The 21,688-nt window shown below is 34.7% G+C and overlaps 1 protein-coding gene across 1 annotated transcript in view; it reads left to right on the top strand.

Annotated features, from left to right (window-relative positions):
* The window catches only part of LOC123873683 (protein bowel-like), a 63,912-nt gene extending 45,837 nt beyond the window's left edge, over nucleotides 1-18,075 (top strand). The window contains exon 3 of the mRNA XM_045918663.1: nucleotides 16,121-18,075. Coding sequence (XP_045774619.1) covers nucleotides 16,121-17,408 — 1,288 coding nt within the window. The 3' untranslated portion in view covers nucleotides 17,409-18,075. The remainder of the gene's footprint in view (nucleotides 1-16,120) is intronic.
* The last annotated feature ends 3,613 nt before the right edge of the window (nucleotides 18,076-21,688 follow it).

Raw genomic sequence — 21,688 nt, 5'->3', positions numbered from 1 at the left:
TGTGTATCTGTCTATGGCATCGTAGCTCCTAAACTAATGAACCGATTTTAATTTAGTTTTTATTTTTTGTTTGAAAGGTGGCTTGATCGAGAGTGTTCTTAGCTATAATCCAAGAAAATCGGTTCAGCCGTTTGAAAGTTATCAGCTCTTTTCTAGTTAAGTTGTTACCTTCACTTGTCGGGGGTGTTATAAATTTTTAATTTACACTTGTTTTCTTAAGTTAACTTTATCAACTTGCTCCTACAAGTCGCTATAAACCGCTTAAATAGCTGTCACATGTTTATTATAATTATAAATAGGTATAAAAGATAAATGACGTCGATGTTGTAAACGTTAAATAACAAGCTACACGTAATCCACGTGCAGAACTACATGTCATATCATTTGCTTGACTGCCTTGTCTCATTAGGGAAGTAGCTTATAGGCGGTCTGTCTGATACTCGCTCCATACATACCTAGTTTAGTTCTCATTTGAATACTAACCAATCAAACTTGATGTAATTTTGTATTCTAGAAATTAATATATCTGTCTGTGATCTGACAGATTTCCGTAAAAATAAGTAGTTTTAACACGGGTTTATATGTTAAACCTCATTTTGTTTATTTTCCTAAAGTTATCTCTCCACTGGGCCTTTTTTGTATTATCACTTGCCCAACTACGAGTATAATATAGAAATATCTTCCTATATTTAAGAGAAAATTGAAAAAACTGTTGTTAGAAAAGACATACATACTACTCGATTAATGATTAAGTACCTCTTAGAAAAGTTTTAATTTTATTTTTAATTTTTGCTATTTTACTACTATTATTTTAATATTTTGTTTTGTGACAAAGTATTTAATTTTAATCAACCATGTTGTTAGATCATAACATAATATTATTGCTAATAGGCAGAATTTGGCTGTATCTTTTTAGTTTTGTAACATATCCGTTGTTTACCCATATTCGCAATAAAGAAATTAGAGTTGAATTGAGAAGCAACCTGCGTTTGTACGGAGCGAATGACGGTCAGACTGCCGTTAAGACTTGTACTTTAACGAGTGATTGTAAATCCAGTGGACGCAAAACGGCTAACAAGCTATCGAATGTATGAGAACGGTACTAATGATACATTATCTTGACCACACACGTAATCATTAGTGACTTAAAATCATACCGGGTACAAAACTTCTTGTGTTTATCACACTAATATTATGAAAGCGAAAGTTTGTATATGTGTGTGTGTGTGTATGTTTGTTACTCCTTCACGCAAAAACTACTGGACGGATTGGGCTGAAATTAAGAATGGAGATAGATTATACCCTGGATTAGCACATAGGCTACTTTTTATCCCGGAAAATCAAAGAGTTCCCACGGGATTTTTAAAAAACCTTCATATAGATTAAATAGATTTTTGGTCTGTTTGCTTTCATGACTAGGATTTTCTTATTTAGAGAAGAATGAAGGCCGACATTTTACTCACTCTCTTACAACTCTATTATCTCTATTATTTTCATATTTATTTGAAACTATTGAACAGCTTTAATTGAAGTTTTAAGTCATCTAATGTTTTGACTGAGAAGAACCATGTTATTCTAGCATCTACTTATAGTATAACATATACAGATATGGGAACTTTACAAAATATATTTGAAGTTGATATTGAACTGACAGCAAAGAGTTATTCTTAGCAATCCAAGCAAAAAAACAAGACAAATTCGTTATTAAATAAGTAGCAAAGGAAAAAATATGACTTAAGTATAGAAGTTATATAAAAACATACATCTCATTCCTTTAAAAGTGGTGCCACAAAAAATGGCTGCGACTACCAATGCCACTCAAGCTGTTGCGAAAAATCGTGTGAATAACACTAAGGGCGTTTTTTTCATTGGCCGACACGATACAGATATGTCGTTGATGATATAGACTCACCGATATCGGTGCACTCAAATATAATATGAAGAGCCCTGTGATGCTTTTTCGCTGATCGACACGATATCGGCGACGATCTGTCGGTACCACGCCCGCTCTCCATTCACCATCAGTCACTTCCTGCTTCTATGTATCTTACTGTAATCTATTAGATATAACCAAAACCTTTTAACATTTTTTGCAATATAGCAGATATTAGCTATTACAGATATTACTGCCATATTGAACAACTATAGTTTTTAGCTAACTAACGTGAAGTTTGATAAATGCATGAGAATAATGATTATCACCACTTGTATCGGTACCGTATCGTTGAACCAAAAAGCTTCAAAATAATATCAGTGTCGCTCCCATGTATCGGCTACGATATTATCGCTATCGTGTCGGCCAGTGAAAATACGCCTCATTTGCATTGTGTCATATCCGACGATGTAAACGTTTAGCTACCGCTTCTGAAATTTAGATTCATGAATTAACTAGATAAAGAAACATATCTTTATTACAATTATTAAGATTAACTGTGTCTGAGACGTATGTATTTATTTTGCTAATTAACATATAAGTCTCATAAAATTATTATATTATTTTATAGACAATGTTCTTAAAACTAACAACGTGTAGTGTAAACTCAATTGTAAATAATGAGATAAATAAATTAATTTTAATACAATGTTTGATGTTCAGAACATAATATTATTTTCAACTAAACAATGCAATCACACTTCATACTACTTAATATTATAAAGGCGAAAGTTTGTGTGTATGTGTGTGTGTGTGTGTGTGTGTGTGTATGTTTGTTACACCTTTACGCGAAAACTACTGGACGGATTTGGCTGAAATTTGATATGGAGATAGATAATATCCAGGATTAGCACATAGGCTTTTTATCCCGGAAAATCAAAGAGTTCCCACGGGATTTTGAAAAACGAAATCGCGGGCATCAGCTAGTTTCAAATAAGCCCCACTCTATCTTTGTTGTACTTGTTCTTTAACAACCTCTCCCACTGCCAAGAGTCACTGGTAAAGATCTCTTATATAGATAAGTACTATTACTATAATTTTGGGAGCAAATAAAAACCCCCACGTTGTAAATGATTTACCTGAAGCTATTCGTAGAAGCCCGTTATTCGTAGAAGTGTCTCAAACAGGAAGAAAGGCAACCAGCCCAGTTAATGACCTCTAGAACAATTATAGGGACACTAAAGATTTCGCCACGACTGAGTCGATATTTCAAACTAAGTCCATTCTAATGCTAATTAACTGAAAGTCGAGCGTTGGCGTTTCTTCCTCCTTACAGTGATGGTAGCCACGACAAATGACTTAGGCATTATACATACTCACTTTGAGAAAAAATAGGCATACTTTGAGTTCGCCAATTAATTTTCAAATAGTCTGGTGAAGGAAAATATATATAGATTTTATTTTATTCATAGCAATCTCTTATTCATTCTCTTCCCATGAAGTCGCTTCTCTTTCTGAGAGAAGACCCGTGTTCAGCAGTGAGATGATAGAGAGAGATTTGCAGATGATACCCCACTTGGTATAGTTATCTTAATTTGAAAATTTAAACACATTTTAATTTTTTGTAAATGATGTAACTAAAAATTCACGGTTTTCGGATTTATTCCTTTACTTGTGCTATAAGAGCTACCTACCTGCCAAATTTCATGATTCTAGGTCAACGGGAAGTACCCTATAGGTTTTCTTGACAGACACGACGGACAGACAGACAGACAGACAGACAACAAAGTGATCCTATAAGGGTTCCGTTTTTCCTTTTGAGGTATGGAACCCTAAAAAAGTGTAAGAAGTGTGATATAAAATCTAAAAAGAATGTATCGGTAATATGGATATGATACTAATATGTAGGTACTTATGTTATGATGTCATACAGCGCTAAGTCAATTTCTGCAACTTCCCTATACATGAACGTGACCGACAAGTTTATCTGGAGTCTACAGAGCAAAATGTGCACAAGCCTTAACAGGGCTCTCTCCGTCACTCGTTTCCACTCGTTTCATACAATCGTAGTTCCAATTTCATTTGAATATTAAGCAACCAAAGTCCATGAAATTTTGCAGACATATTCTAAGAACTAATATCTGTTTTAGATTTTTCTAAAAATATGTAGTTTTAAAATTACAGGGGCTCAAAGATTTGTATGAAAATTTTTAAGCTCGCGTAACTTTGAAACCGAATATTTTAACAGAAATCTGGAAAACCACAGAGATAGATATTAGTTTCTGGAATATGTCTGCAAAATTTCATGGACTTTGGTTGCTTAATATTCAAATGAAATTGGAACTACGATTGTATGAAACGAGTGACGGAGAGAGCCCTCTTAAAAGAACGCAGTAAGTAGGAGATAAAACGTTGCGTGGGCCCAGACGACAAGCAACGGTTGCTTAAGTACTTTTATATACCCACATAATATGGTTTCCACTTCTTCGTATTTCATATTAAAACGTTTTTAGAACGTCTTCTAGATAAACAGCCATTTATAAGTGTTCTATTTTTTTCTATCTCTTCGCTGAATTGTACTTAATATATACCTAATCTACATTTGTCTGGGTATTTGCTTCTAAATTTTCTTAGTGGGTTTTAGCAATATTCAGAAGATTTTTCGAGAAAGTTAATTAGGTATTACTAGTTTACCCGAGACTTCATCAGAGAGACATCAGATTTTTTTTGAAAATCCCGTGGGTACTCTTTATTTTCAAAAGATCTACCTACGTTCGTCTCCGGGATTCAAGCAATTTCTTTATCAAATGTCAAAATCGGTTGAGTGATCGGGCTAGGAAAAACTTACAGACAGACACACATACTTTTGCATTTAAAGTAGGTAGGAAGTCTCTACACTCTACAGTCATGCAAGTTTTTTGATAATAAAATTTATAAGTTATTATATTATTAAGGGTTAGTATCTTGACGTAATATTACTATCCCAAGCTTATTTTATTAACCCCCGACCCAAAAAGAGGGGTGTTATAAGTTTGACGTGTGTAGGTATCTATGTATCTGTCTGTGGCATCGTAACTCCTAAACGAATGAACCGATTTTAATTTAGTTTTTTTTTTGTTTGAAAGGTGGCTTAATCGAGAGTGTTCTTAGCTATAATAGAAGAAAATCGGATCAGCCGTTTGAAAGTTATCAGCTCTTTTCTATGTAGAGGTTTTTGTGTCAGAGTTTTTTAAATTTTGAGTTATGTAGATTATAAATAGACAGCATAAACCGCGTTCCGCATATCTGTGAAAACACTAGTCCCAATAACGTAATCTGCATTCTAATTATACAAATGGCAAGATTATGCTAATTAATGCTGGTTATAAGTAGCTTTGATTTAGTTATGACTGTGCGCCGCTTGTAACCATTTCTGGCGGAAAATTTATGGGTGTCTGGTCGCTACTGTCTTGGCTTAGTGTGGGTGTAGATAATACATTAAGGTAGAAACATATTTAAGAAACGCTCCCTAACAAAACTGCTGCTGTAGTGGTAGTATATTTGCTATCCCATAAAAAGGCCCTCAGGACCTTAGAATATGTACTTAATAATATATTCTAGTTAAATAAATAAATCACTCCGGCAATACATTTGAATGAATAGTGACTCTTTTTAAGACGCAATAAAGTGCAATTCAGCTCGGAGAGCGCTGTGGCCTAAACATTAGTAAACGGAACTCTTTCTATCACGTAAACTCTTATCCCTTATTTCTCTGTCTCAAGAGATAAGAGTTATCTCTTATCTCTTATTTCTCTCTCTTAAGAGATAAGAGTTACGCGAATCAAATACGTTAACTCAACGTACACTTTCGTCTGATTTAGCAGGTGATTAGGTATATGTAGGTAAGTATTTTGCACTTAATTTGTGTTCATTTGACCATTAAAAATGGGGTAGAGTTGACGGGAGGTGGTTATACTTTACTCTGATTTTATAGAACCATTTTTTCACACCTTTGTACCTAGCGTGTTAAAAATATGTTTCCATCTCTCGCGTTATGTCTTTCGATGTTTGTTGTGTGATTCTGATCATAGAAAATATTTCATGATTAATTGATTTAACCAAACAAACCATTTGTGTTTTTTCAGTCGCGTCACTTTTCAAGAGTGTGTTTCAACCGTAAATTTAGATATTTAGGTAACTTTAGTCATTTGCATTTATAATCTGTTTTGTCTAATTAAAAATTCAGGCTGCCCTTTTTAATCGCCACAGCAGCGCGAGCGTTCGGTTGTTTTTTTTTTAATTATTACTTAGTGAATTTTTCAAATACATGAAGGTATTTAGTAAGTTAAAATTTATTTTAAATAAGAAAGAGTTTAAAATTTTACTGAGGGTTCTTGACCTGCTAAAAGTGTAAATTATCTTACTTTTCAATTTACATGATGCAAGTAATTTTTGCACAAAAAGGATTGAATTAATTTCAGAATAAATTAAGTAATTAACTTAAAGACAGTCAATCACACTGTTGCACGATTGGGTTGGGATTCGTTGGGCACCCATCCCAGTTTTAAGTATTTTAATAGTTTGGGTCTTTTATTTCTGGTCTTTGGTTAAAAGCTATATTTGCACTAGATTCTAAAAATTAACTGCCCTTACTAAAAAACAAACTAAAAAGTGAAAATTTACCTTTTTTGAAAAAATTTATAGTCTGTGTCACTCGTGATGATGAAAGGATTATAATTTATAACGATATCCCATACATCCAAATCTGTTCAGGCATTTGGACGTTATGATGGAATAAATAAACTAATATACATGAACCCTGAAAACATTTTTTTTGGACAGGCTACAATTATGGCATCTATTAGGCTGATTCCCACTTCCGTGGCATCTTGCAGGGCACAAATATTATGGCGATAAAAAAAAATTACTAGTAATCATAGAGTAATGAGAAAACGATAAGTAAAGTTTCATCAATCTAGGCGATAGAGGCTTAGTGAAGATGAAGCAGGATCGAGCATTGACCCCACATTCCACGCGGTCGGACCTGCTCTCTTTGCTTTAAGACATTTCGAAAATTATAGTAGTATTTTTGTTGTCTTTTATATATGTACTTTTAATGTGGATACCTTCAAGTCAAGAGTGAATAGCCAACTTTTAGGCAAGCGCGTTTCATCTTAGGCTGCATCATCACTTGCTAGCAGGTCTGATTGCAGCCAAGCGCTAGTCTGTAAATAAAAAAAAACTACCTTCTATAACTAATGTTGCAGTGGTCAAAAATTGATAAATTTCATAACTGATTAATAATTAAACACTGTCATACCCCTGAAGGGTCCTCTTCCATGTTAGCCTCCGTCTAAGACTAGGTATCATCACTTATTACCAATCTGTACATAGTCCAGGGCTAAATTGTCTCTGAATTAAAAACTGGGCAGATGTCTCTATTATGCCGATTTCTGAAAGTTCTCGTGAACGGTTTTGCGTTTGTTACCAAAATGTACTCCCCAGTTAGGAAGGAAGTAGAAATATATAATTTTGATTATTTATTCGAAAGCTATTAAAAATCGAAAAAATAAAACATCAGAGGAGAAAGAGAGTTAAATATGAATTAATTGCTATTAGTTAAATTTTAGCTGTAGAAGAAAATAGAAACTAGTGAAATTCTTCGGAAATTAAAATTTGGAGACTTACACTTATGAATAAGTTGAAGCTAAAAGTTAATAAAAATAATCTCCCTTGGAAATCTGAGCTTAAGTCTGAAATTATTCACAAGGCTAGTACTTTCAAATAACACCAAGCACTTAAAGCTGCATTTAATGGCCAGATGGCCACTTCGATTCATACTTTGTAAAGAGAAAAAAATAACTAAAAGAAATTGATTCGCTCCATAGAAGACGTGGCATAGAGCTAATGAATTATCAGAATCAGCACTACAGCTGTACTACCAACTGTAAGAAGAGCTTATAATATGATATCTATTTTGTGTAGTTAGATATAATACCTACGCAAACAACTGTACGTGACTTTTGCGGAAGTATAAAGATTTTTAGAATTTTAAAGAAAGCCATGGCGACTTTTTAATTAAAAGTTTTAAAATATTTGGGGGAAGTGGGGCAAACAGATACAAGGGACACATTAATACACCAAAGTTATTTCGAATAGGATTAGTGATATTTGAATCGCCACTGATATCTTAGGGCACACCATCACTTTCCATCAGGCGTGATTGTGGTCAAGCCCCTAAAGTGAATAAAAAATAATAAAAAACATCTCTTTACATGTGTCGCACATAGTACAGTGGCGACCTCAGCAAGGGCAGTTAGTTTTTTATTTTAACACCAAAATCGTCGGTCAGTTAACGTTAACTTATATTTGTAACGATATTTCAGATCCTGGAAGCTCTAAAAGTTACATCGATCTATGTCAATTATATCGTTGTTAGATAGGCAATCTCGGACTCACGATTGAATTGATACAAAAAACCTGGTCCGGGTCGATGTGAGAAATGCGTCTCCAATGTTATAAACTTAAGTGTTCTGAGGCTTTTCAGTTTTCACTGCTAGAAGTTCTTTATTAGTTACTAGATGATGCCCGCGACTTCGTCCGTGCGGATTTAGGTTTTGAAAATCCCGTGGAAGTCTTTGATTTTCCGGGATGCAAGCTGCCTCTGTACCTTTCATATAAATCGTTAAACGGATGGGCCTTTAAGAATCCCGTGAGAACTCTTTGATTTTCCGGGATAAAAGTAGCCTGTGTCCTTCCCCGGGATGTAACTAACTAACTAACTAACTCTGTACCTAATTTCATCAAAATCAGTTGAACTGTTGGGCCGTGGAAAGCTAGCAGACAGACAGACACACTTTCACCAGGCAACCAATTTGTAAAAAAGTGAAGGTAAAACTACAACCTGCCCAGTAATAAAGTGTACATACCAAAGGACGTGAAACTAGGCTCAAATTTTCTGTTATATTTTTTAATTAAAACAGAAAAGATTTTAAAGTTTATTTTTATTTTTCCAGTTCCTAATAACTTAACAACAATCAGTCAATGTTATCTATATTTCGAAATAAAAATGAAATCGATCCTAAAGTTTATCGGCCCAAAAAGTAATTCGTGTACATCTCAGGCAAGCACCAAACCTGAACCAAATGACAATTCGGTTATGCCGATGGGCCGTGAAATGTAGCGTTGAGATAGACACTTTCGCATTCACAATATTAGATATTAGTATGAATTTTAATATTCAAAACTATATTATCAATAACAACATATTAATTAGTAAATCACAAACCCTTTAATAATAATAATAATAATAATAATAAATAGACTTTATTGCTTACTTATTGCTAGTGACAAACATACATATGTTATAAGTAAATTAAATCTATAAAAATAAAAATAAAAAACTAACAATAGCAATAGGCCGCAAACTCAGCATGGCCGAGCATTGATGACAATGCTCAGCGCTGGTTTTCAGTTTGCTCCAAAAAATATTGATTAATAAAATAAAAACGCACCGCGCCCGTTGCGTTCCCTGCTTATTGATCAATATTAAAATGAATACAGTACAACCCAAAAAGAACCTTAAAAACCGTACAGTAGAAAGAAAAATGAAAAGGAGAAAAAAGCACACACATACACATAACAAGCAAAAAAAAAATGAAAATAAAAACTAAACAAGATAAGATCTAAACAAGATGTCCCTTCCCAGCTAGGCCTAACGAATAATATTATTAATAACTTAAATAGTAGTATTATAGACAACAATAATAATAGTATGGTTCCAATTAATCAAGTATCTATGTATTATATAACTAAAATTATTTACATTATGCACTAGTCAGATATATTACAACCTCTCGCACTGCGAGGGGTCACTGGTAGAGATCTCTTACAGAGATAAGTGCTTCCCTGTCCACTTTTCTTTCTTTTTCTCTTTATTGTTACAACTTTCTGGTACAAATGTATAAATAAATATTTAAAAAAAAACCAGCCGAGTGCGAGTCAGACTCGTGCACTGAGGGTTCCGTACTCGGGTATTTTTCCAATATTTTGCACGATAAATCAAAAACTATTGTACATAAAAATAAATAAAAATCTGTTTTAGAATGTACAGGTAAAGCCCTTTCATATGATACCCCATTTGGTAGAGTTATCTTACTTTGAAAATTGAAACACGTTTTAATTTTTTTTTTAATGATGTAACCACAAATTCGCGGTTTTCAGATTTATTCCTGTACTTGTGCTATAAGACCTACCTACCTGCCAAATTTCACGATTCCAGGTCAACGGGAAGAACCCTATAGGTTTCTTGATAGACACGACGGACAGACGGACAGACAGACAACGAAGTGATCCTATAAGGGTTCCGTTTTTCCTTTTGAGGTACGGAACCCTAAAAATCAGTAAATGAATAGGTACGCGGTATTCATCGTATCCATAATAATATGTTGGACTCCATATTCGCTTAGCTGTCACAACAGTTGTGTTTGTAAAACGAAACGAGGACGTTTTCGAGAACCTGTTTCTTGCACTGGCAAATGCCGACGCGCGGTTCCTCAATGAATTTTGTACTTGTGAGTTTTTTAGACCGCTTAGTTGAGTGACCGGAGAGTTCGAAGATTTTGTACAATTACAGCCACAAACATGAATCAAAATTAAAATTTCATCATGTAGGATAATTAGTGTCTCTTATAACATACGTCTGTGACTCTACGACCGGTTTGAAATGTAGATTCCACTGAGAAGAGTTGCCAAGAACTGGAAAACAGCAAGTTCTCTACCTGGCAACAAAATTCCATACGAAACTATAGATATAATAACTGTTTTAACCCCCGACCCAAAAAGAGGCGTGTTATAAGTTTGACGTGTGTATCTGTGTATCGGTCTGTGGCATCGTAGCTCCTAAACTAATGAACCAATTTTAATTTAGTTTTTTTGTTTGAAAGGTGGCTTGATCGAGAGTGTTCTTAGCTATAATCCACGAATATTGGTTCAGCCGTTTGAAAGTTATCAGCTCTTTTCTAGTTACTGAAACCTTCACTTGTCGGGGGTGTTATACATTTTTAATTTACACTTGTTTCATTCAATTTTGTTATTCCTTTGAGTCACTTTCCTGTTTTCTTCGCTGGCGCCTATCTCTTATAAGTGTCTCTTCCAACAAAACACATTATACAACCGGTAACCGTAATGGAAAATATTTTTTAATGTAACCCATTAGCGCGAGGCCACGGTCCTCTCTGTAATTTGGAGCCTCACTTTTTTTAATCTCCGTGCCGGGTCTTGATGGGATTCTGAGCGACTGTCCATCGCGATCCTTATCTCAAAGTATAATAAGAAGAGACAGACATTACTTATATTTTATTTAACGTCAAAAGTGATCGAACTGGTGCGATAAGGAGTTGGGAGGGAAAGATTTGTTTATGTCATTAATTATGTACATACTTTACGATTATCATCTATTTAAAGTCCATAACTCGAGAGCATATCTTAAGTTTACGTGCCGAACTTTCAGATTAAGTACAGACCTAACATCTAACATCTTTAATAATATCTTAATAAGGCCGCCTTTGCACACAATTGTTTTTTCTGTGTTCTTCATTCTGTGTTGTGATCCTTTACATGTGTTTTTGTGTGCAATAAAGTGTTCTATCTATCTATCTATCTATCTTTTTATTCCGTTACAAGAGCGATCTCACCTGGTGGTAAGTGATGGTACAGGCTAAGATAGAAACTAACTTGGAAGGGATATGACAGTTTTATTAAGCCAATACCCCTCCTCATCGGCATCGTACCGGAATACTAAATCGCTTAGCGGCACGGCTTTGCCGGTAGAGTGGTAACTAGTCATGGCCGAAGCCTCCCACCAGTGCAGACCAGACCAGAGACAAATTAGAAATTATTTTCCAAATTGCCCCTGCCAGGAATCGAACCCGGGACCTACCATTTATGTAACCACAGCAATCACCACGGGCGCCAGGGACGTTGGAAATAGAATAGAATAGAATAGAATAGATTTTTATTCAAATAAACTTTTACTAGTGCTTTTGAATCGTCAAATAATTTACCACTGGTTCGGAATGCCGTTCCTACCGAGAAGAACCAGCAAGAAACTCGGCGGTTGCTCTTTTCAATTGTTCAATTTACAATAATATTATTATTAATATTATTGTAAATTGAATTTATTTTTTGTTCTTTCTGTGTTTCTGTTATTTTTTCTGTTGTTTTTGTTATTTTATTATTTGTTGTTTAAAAATAGGGTAAAATGTGAAAAATAAATAAATGAGAGAATAATAAAAATCTCTTGGTTATTCAAATGGAGTGTTACAAACTTGCGGCGGGATGTTATGTTTGGCTTACGAGAAATGTAGATTTTATTGTCTCGGCCGGTTCTAAGCTAACGTTTTCAAAGTAAGTCGGTAATTGCCTTGTTAATTTGAATCCGTTGGCGGTTCCTTTGATCTTAGTCAACTTGTCCAACCAGTGGTTCCAAATCCGTCATCCCACGTAGGTAGGTACCTACTTAATCACGCATAGACTTCTCAATTCATTACAGAATTAAGATATCACGTTCATTAGATATTTCTAATTTATTGGAAGTCGTTTTGAGACTGATATTTATGTCAGCTATTTATTTAATTGGATTGATTTTTGGTCCGACCATTAAGTGAGTGATTGGAAACTCGATCGACTTTACATCACTAACAAGGTACCTATTCATTTGGGGCACACATGTTTTTATAACTGCCTCAATAAAGTACTCATTCTGCAGATCTCATATAATACACCTATAGATAATCCTGGGGCTACCAAGGGTTTTTACCAAGTACCTAGTAGCTTAGTTGGAATTAGACAGTAGATTAAAAACACCGAGTTGAACAGTTAAAATTAACGAATTTCAGGTTCATTTCAGGTTTTAAGGTTGCATCGAAACGGTCAGCTTTGCATTTAGCAGCAGCACTCAGTTATAGTTATAATGCATAAGAATTTTAGGTATATTCACTTATTATTGAAAAATTTATTTTTTAAAAAGAGCATCAACTGCAGAGTTTCTTGACGGATCTTAGTAGAATTTGTTTTTCAAACCGGTGGAAGATCCAAGATACTATCTTGACCTATCATAAGTGATATAGGTTGTCTGTTGCTGTATAGATGAAATAAAGTTCGTTTTTCTATCACATTCCCCATATTTCCCATCAATAAGTTTCTTTTTGTAATTTAAAATATTTTAAATCTTACCTACCTTCTAAATTATAAGTGCCACCATCAAATAGACCACTAAAGCATAATTTTCATTAATATAACGACACTGTAATGTTAACCATTTTCTATAGTGCTAAAGATCTTCGATCGACAAAATGTTTCCTTATTAAGAGGGGTCTCTCCGTCACTCGCTTCATACAAACGTAGTTCCAATTTCATTTGAATATTAAGCAACCAAAGTTCATGAAATTTTGCAGACATATTCTAGAAACTAATATCTATGTCTATGGTATTCCAGATTTCTGTTAAAATATTCGGTTTCAAAGTTACGCGGTCTTAAAAATTTACATACAATTCTTTGAGCCCCTGTAATTTTAAAACTACATATTTTTAGAAAAATCTAAAACACCACAGACACATATATTAGTTTCTAAAATATGTCTGCAAAATTTCATGGTCTTTGGTTTCTTAATATTCAAATGAAATTGGAACTACGATTATATGAAGCGAGTGACGGAGGAACCCATTTAATGTTTCCATACAAAATTATATTATTAATTATTTTCTTTATGACCACGAGACAGGTGATAAAATTAAATCCACTAGTTTAGTTGTGCCATGAATTAACAGAGTGGTAGTGACTATACTTGAAATACCGTTTATTTTATAATCAACTTTATATGGTTTGAATTAGGAATTAGATTTCCTTGGTTAAAAAAGCTCAAAACCGGACAGTTTACTCAACCTAATATTTGCGTGTTGCTAAGCAAAGAACCATGCTGTGTAGAAAAGTTCATTCATTGAAAGATTAAAAAATCAGTAAAAAACAATTTTTAAATTTATTTCCTATAACAACTTGATTTCAGTTTATTCACAAGAAAAGAGCTCCGCGACAGATGAACGAATGCGGATACTTTTCCCTTTTCAGTTACAGAACTCTAGCATCTGACTGAGAAAACTGAGCAAATATCTATTTTTGTTCAGTTTTGCCATTTTAAATATTTAACCGGAACTTTCTTGAAGTTGCAATCAGGAAAGAAAGTTCTGAACTATTTTATTAACCCCCGACCCAAAAAGAGAGGTGTTATAAGTTTGACGTGTGTATCTGTGTATATGTCTGTGACATTGTAGCTCCTAATCTAATGAACCGATTATAATTTAGTTTTTTTTGTTTGAAAGGTAGCTTGATCGAAAGTGTTTTTAGCTATAATCCAAGGAAATCGGTTCAGCCGCTTGAAAGTTATCAGCTCTTTTCTAGTTACTGTATCTTTCACTTGTCGGGGGTGTTATAAATTTTTAATTTACACTTGTAACATGTTGTTTTTGAATAATGTACCTACATAATACCTATTACGGGAAGAGTCTTATGATTTTCGGCACGTACTAAAACTCCGAGTGTTACGAAAAAGATCTTCAAGGAATTTAGGTGTAATAAATCTCAGCTATAGCTTTATGACGCCGAGACACCATCAAACACAATCTTGATGAAACCAAAAACCTTCGTAACGCGAGACGTTTGAGGTCATTACACTTTTTTGTTTAACTTCCATAGTAATGATATATTATTTACGCGGTACATTCTTCGCATGACAACGACGGGGAATTTAAGGATTCTGACTCCATTATCATTAAGTGCGCTCCACTAATACCTCTTTCGTTTATCGTGTTCGTCGAATGTTTTGAGCCTTATTTCAATAAATTGAGGCGGTATTACATTCCGGTTTCAATATACGAGTACGCTTAACATTAGGTCAACATTTTGCTTGTCTTGTTTCAATTTTGTCTGTAAAATTCCCAAGCATTTATTTTGCGTCGCCCAAGCTCCCATTCCGTTGTACACGTTAATTTTATAGGACCTTAAATTTTTTTAAAAGTTCTTATTTCTCCTTCGATATGACAGTAATTATTGCTGGACAAAATTTTAATTTAATAAGTGTGAGATTGTATCTGCGTAAATTAAATTTCAACAAAGCACCGGACAATTGTTTCGAAAAATTATAATGACCGTGATAACTTGATGAATTGCCATTTAATATTTCCGTTACTCATTGGCCTTTGAGTTGCTGAACTTCCATAAACAGAATAATCAACTCATCGTTCGTTGTAATTAAATAATAAAAGCTCACAATATATTAATTTGATCGTATATTATGTCAAGCAAGTTTTATACATTATACTTACAACTTTTACAGCTAGATTTTATGATTTATTACAGTTAGCCAAACAAAAAAATGTTCTAACACCTATTAATTTCTTTAGAGCTTTGTTTCATTAAAACTTGTGTACAATAAATCATTAAATTCTCTTGCATGGGCAACCCAATACCTCGCCGCGTTAATAATATTAATCGAAGCGATTGGCCACAAAATGCTTTTAACGTAATTCGATTCGGCTGAACTGGAACTCTTGTGGAACGGAACCAAATAAAAATGGACCCGTCTGCAATTTCTTCACCGTTTTTAACATACTGGAGAGCGTACCAGTAGGGGTCTGTTAAAGATGGTGTTTCAACGTATGCTCCGTCTAAACTCGCCTTGAGAGTATAAGCTCAAATTACTTGGATCATGTTCAAGGTGGTTTTGCGCAAAACCGTGGTCACTGAAGCTAAATTGTGACGTCGCCTCGTACCTACTATTGCGTGGACGCATAGTATAATGTTCACACGATATTCTGACCTCACTCTTTAGACAAGTTATTAAAAAGGTTGCATTAAACTCAACGTTTCACGGAACTGTTAAAAATCGTTCGAAATTGCATTACTATTAGAATAAGTTAATTAAAAACATAAGCGTAACAAATCCATAATCTTAATTAGAACCAGGCCTGTTCCTTACCTACATTTTGCAATCAAACTTTAAATAAAGTCCATTTTATATAGCAACCTGAAACTTATGTTCGATACAACTCCTCCCATTCTCAGACATTTAATTAAACCACGATATTTTATGGTATGAATCATTAAAATGTAGTCGATGAACGCTCAGAAAGTAATAACCTGATATACACGTGTAGCTGTAGCTACATTAAGTTAAAAATACATTGCGCTCAATTTCACTTTCTTTGTTGCAGGTACATACACTCAAAAGAGAAACCCTTTAAGTGCACAGAATGTGGAAAAGGATTTTGCCAATCGCGGACCTTGGCGGTACACAAGATTCTTCACATGGAGGAGTCTCCTCACAAATGCCCCGTCTGTAGCCGAAGCTTTAATCAGCGATCAAATCTCAAGACTCATTTATTAACCCATACTGATCATAAACCCTATGAATGTAATTCCTGTGGAAAGGTATTCAGAAGGAACTGTGACTTAAGAAGACACGCGCTAACACATGCCGTTGGTGACGTCCCAACAGGTGACGTATTAGATGTGGGCGAAGAAGATATAGGTAGACCAGGCTCGCCTATTGAACCAGGTTTCGATGACGAAGATCCGGAGCTATCATCTCCAGAACATTCTCCAGTGAGAAGAGCACGTTCGTCTTCAATCGAAAGCATTGGAAGAGAAAAAAGTGAGGAAAGACCACGCCCAGTATCCCCATCGCCGGTCGAACGCACACATTGCCATCATAATGAAGCTAGGGACAGGGCTAGTCCTTATACAATGCGTCCACAGCATTTAGACAAACACCGAATGCCATCAGATTTATTTGAAAAACGGCGATTCACAACAGATGAAATCATGGAAAAGGAGATGCGCTACGTTGACATACCTGAACACCAAATACGTCACCCACAACTACAGATTCGTCGTGACTTACACCAAGTACCACCACCTGATCCATCTAAAATCAATCAAATGGCCAGCCCACCTATAGATCCCGGGCCTACAGGAATGTATTTAAGTCCATTCAGAAAGAGAGGTCATCCGCCTGATATTGGAGAAAATGTCAGGACGTGCGCAGCTGTTTATAGAAGTCGGTCACCTGAACCCACAAACTTGACTATGCCCAGACATGCGATTGCTAACAATGATGTAGTAATTGGTATACCGCCAACGATGATAGCAATGCCACCATACCACAAGTTTGGACTGCCACTGCCCCCGCCACATCCACAGATTCCGTATGGTCCAGTTCCACATTCTGTTTTGGGACCTCAACAAACTCAAGCCCAAGATTTAATTGTCAAACATGCTCCACCAAAAGATACAGTACCGAGTACTTCAACGAGTGTTACTAATTGCAAAAACATTCCTCAAAATACTGCGAAAGATAATCTAGATACAGACTCAAATTCGATCGCTAATGGGATTAAAAACATCGTTGGCATACAGCCAAATACTAATCCAAAACCTGGGACGAGTCAATCCAGTGGACCTAAAAAAGGCTTTAGCATAGAAGATATAATGAGACGTTAATAACTTAATTTTATTTGAAGGAATAAGTGATAATGTTTTAGACATAATTGTAAATAAATATAATTTTATTATTAATACTGTTAGAGTTAATATTCGAGAAGTATTATTAGATTGAGGTTTTATAAAAGTATAAAGAATTCCTAGAGGTATGATTGTACGTATTTGTGACGTGGATTTGGTTTTCGTAAAGATCTCATAAGATTTGTTTGTGCAGTGTTTTGTTTACGTCCAAAATTTTAAGAAACTAGTTTATCAAAATTATAAGCCATACATGTTTAATTCTATTTTATGTTTGAAGTTCCATTGTATGATATAATTTTATTTAATTGTGTGTGATTTGACGCAGGAAATGTGAGGTGACTGTATCAGAATAACAATGTGTTATTTATTATTTAGATATCGTTAAGTTAAACTATTAAGACAGCAATGCTAGGTTATTTAGTTTTACAATCTAAAAAAACGTATTTATAATTTTTAAGAGATTATTTGTAAGAATAAGTAAAATGTAATAAGTAGATATTGTTGAAGCCACTTAAGGTAAATCTAATGTGGAACTTTTGATAAAATATTGTAATAACATTATATTATTGATTATTTCAATTTATTATACAGGAGATATCAAATACACTTTTTGCTGATAACAGAGATATTAAAACATTTTAATAAAGTACCTACTGGCTCCATATTCAAAATCTATAAAATTTTAATATTGTAAAAGAAATTAATTGTTGCTCAGATTTTTATTTAAGTGTTTTGACTCAATAATATTATGAATGTACATTGATTTTTATTTTTTATCTTAATAAATTATCGCAAAAGCATCGTTTGTTGTTTTTTTGGCAATCCATTTGCAATAAAAATCTCTTGAGATTTGCCATACGCATTAAAACGTTTGCTTTTTTACATGATGCCATTTTATACGCACAGATTAAAGCTTTTAGGGGTAAAAAATAAACCACAATATGTTAGTTAGGTGCATATGCTAAGTTACTAATTTAAATTATGACTAAATCCTGTTTTAGTAGCTAACTAAAAGGCGGCTTGTTTTTTACCCCTAATAATAAATATCTCTACAGTAACAATAGTGACTCAATATGTAAGATCGGAATACAGGTTGGCACTAACATTAAGAGGGGTATCTCCGTCACTCGCTCCATACAAACGTAGTTTGTCTCTCATTGGAATACTAACCAATCATACTCAATGGAATTTTGTAGAAACATTCCGGCAACTAATATCTATGCCTGTGCTTTTCCAGATTTTCGTTAAAATATTCGGTTTCAAAGTTACGCGGTCTTAAAAATTCACATACAAATCTTCGAGCCCCTGTAATTTTAAAACTTTATATTTTTAGAAAAATCTAAAACACCACAGGCACAGATATTAGTTTCTAGAACATGTCTGCAAAATTTCATGGACTTTGGTTGCTTAATATTCAAATATGATATCGCAGAAATAAAAAACTTCCTTTTTATACTTACGTACGCAGTAATAAAGATTATCGTTAAAAATAAACCAGAATTGCATATTAATTCAACGGTCAGTACACATTAAGACCTTTTTTAAAAGGTGTTTCTTTTATTATCACCATTTTATTGCGACCCGTGGTTCAAGCAATTCAGAAGACTACTTGTGAATTTATCTTTTGTATTTTTTATTCAAAGTATAAAAATATCGTCTGTGAATCAGCTTGCAAGATAATAGGTTTCATAGTCAAATCTAGCCCTTCCTGTCTTTATCATCTGTGATTAGAGATATCACTATTTTAAAATGTAGACCTGGACGCTGCGACTGTTTCAGTGAAAATTCCAAAAAATAATTTTTAGCGCACCACCTTCTTGTTGACATAGGTGCATATTTCGAAAAAAAATGTGGTTATTCTTTTGCCAGTCTCGTCTCCCGCCCCCCATTGCTTTTCTACATTATTGAAAGGTCCCTGAGAAAATAAGAATTTTTACTATACCTACCTGGTAGTTAGAACGGAAATTAAAAGCAATTATTGAGGTTATAGTAACTCACAAGCATAATCAATCGACCAAGATAGATAGATAGATAGAAACTCTTTATTGCACACAAAAACACATGTAAAGTATAACAACACAGTAAGAAGAAAACAGAAAAAAGCAATTGTGTGCAAAGGCGGCCTTATTGCTTGGAGCAATCTCTACCAGGCAACCTTTGCTGAAAGGAGAAGTTCTAGGAAGGAGGTTGGATAGTACCAAGTCGCAAGGAATTTTTTAAAAAGATCCAAATCTGGAGGTAACTTGATACAAAATCTCTAATTTTGGTTCAGGAAATGGGTTTTTTATTATCTACTACTGAATACTGATTGTGCAAGAGCAAACTGCACTTGCCCGTTTTTTACACGAAAATGTGAATTTCTTAATTCTTGAGGAATTGAGGTGTAAGCTCAAATCATTTATTAAAATTGACTAAGGTAGACTTTTTTATTGTCAATCGGGAAAGTAAGATCATAATGTAGGTAGGTATGGCGATAGTAAAATTAATTACATTAAACTTAAAAGTTAAAACTAAAGATACGAGGGTTCCAAACGCGCCCTTTTCTGAGAAAATGTCCACAACAGACAGCCGAGTATTTTTTTCTATAGGGCAATCAATAATAGCTACACTAAACTAGATACTGTGAATAATTGTTAGAGCGGGGATGATTGATGTTCTAATGACGACAAGTGCTGGTAAATGAAAAATGATTTTATCATATGCCAGTTCTCAATCGAGTGGCACTTTTAAAATAGATATCCTAATTGGATTCTTATATAATTAATTGTATGAATGGATTTCCATGACTTCGACATATAAGTTACGAATTAGCAAGCAGAAGTGGCAGTGGGTAGGTCATGTCTGTCGCAGAGCCGATGGCCACTGGGGCTGATGATCTTTAGTGAAAACCGTATATCGGCAAGCGTAAATAGTGTGAACTGGGTGGATATGGAAGGTGAATCGTGTGTGTTGGTGCGTTCTCACTTCTCGGTAAGGCCTATGTCCAGCAGTGGACACAAACAGGCTGTTGATTGAAATATAAATTACTAGATGATGCCCTCGACTTCGTCCGCGTGGATTAAGGTTTTTGAAAATTCCGTGGAAACTTTTTGATTTTCCGAGGCAAAAAGGTAGGTACCCTAAAGGTGCCCGCGCACTCGAACTGAACTGCAGCTGAACAGCGCGTCGCGTCAGCGCCCCGCACGATATTCTCTCCAGCCGCGACGCGCGTACGTCACTGCCGCGCGGCGCGGCTGGAGAGAATATCGTGCGCGTTCAGTTCAAGTGCGTGGGCATCTTTAGTCATTTTCCAGCAAAAACTTTAATTAAATTCATCTTTTCCAAAAAGCATGTAGAATTGAGACTTCACTTTGGATTAGCGCAAGCTATTCAAAACGATTTATTTGTTTAAGATTTTCGCAAGCAATTTTCGTCGAATCGTAAATGACTTCATAATATAATTTAGCAATCATACAGTTCTTCTATTACCACAAAACACAGTGCCTGCTTCTAAGAAGAGCAATCGCTGTACATTCGTTGTCGGGTAGAGCGTCTTGGTGCATACAAGTAGTAGGATTTTTGACAAAACGCAAGCATTCTCTCGAAATGTTTATTTATTTGGTCGTTTCGAACTGTATGATAGCTAAACTGTGATATTCTGGGAGTTGTTATGCTATTAGAGACAATGATGTCCTGCAAAATCGCTCCAATCACACCAGTCATGCTCTTTTTCATTAAATAGTTCTTAATTTTAATTTCATTAAAAAAATTGATTTTATTTTAAAACATAGGTAAGTACGTCTTTGTAACTTTACGTAGCTGGGATATTGATTTATTATTTATCATAGATCAATTATTCGTGGGAGCGTTCTTTGGTCAATGTCTTGAAATTAACTTTTCAAGCTAACTTTAACTATTCATTAGCCAATTTTTCCCTATCCTTACTAAATGGCAGATTTACGCACAGTTAAGTTTACTTGTGTAAGTTGCCAAAAGCGTCTAGTATATGAAGTTTGCACCTCTAGTAGACGATATAACTCTCTGGTGACAATAGCATATTACCCGGATTCAAGCGGTACCGAATAATCGTAAATCTACCACGTGCATGGACTCCAAAGCATAACGAGTAGTTTACATACACAACGCGGAGTGGGAAACCCGCACTGGTAACCCAAACCACTGTGTGATACGTGACGAGAAAGCTTAGTTGTAACTTAACTAGTTAAAACTAACGATGACGAATACTGTGACAACCTCGGTAACTTGAAAAAGTCCTTCCA

The sequence above is a fragment of the Maniola jurtina genome, chromosome 17 (genome assembly GCF_905333055.1).
Source record: "Maniola jurtina chromosome 17, ilManJurt1.1, whole genome shotgun sequence".
NCBI classification, from domain to species: Eukaryota; Metazoa; Arthropoda; class Insecta; order Lepidoptera; family Nymphalidae; genus Maniola; species Maniola jurtina.
Note: the sequence above shows the minus strand (reverse complement) of the source record. Positions and strands in the feature narration are given on the sequence as shown.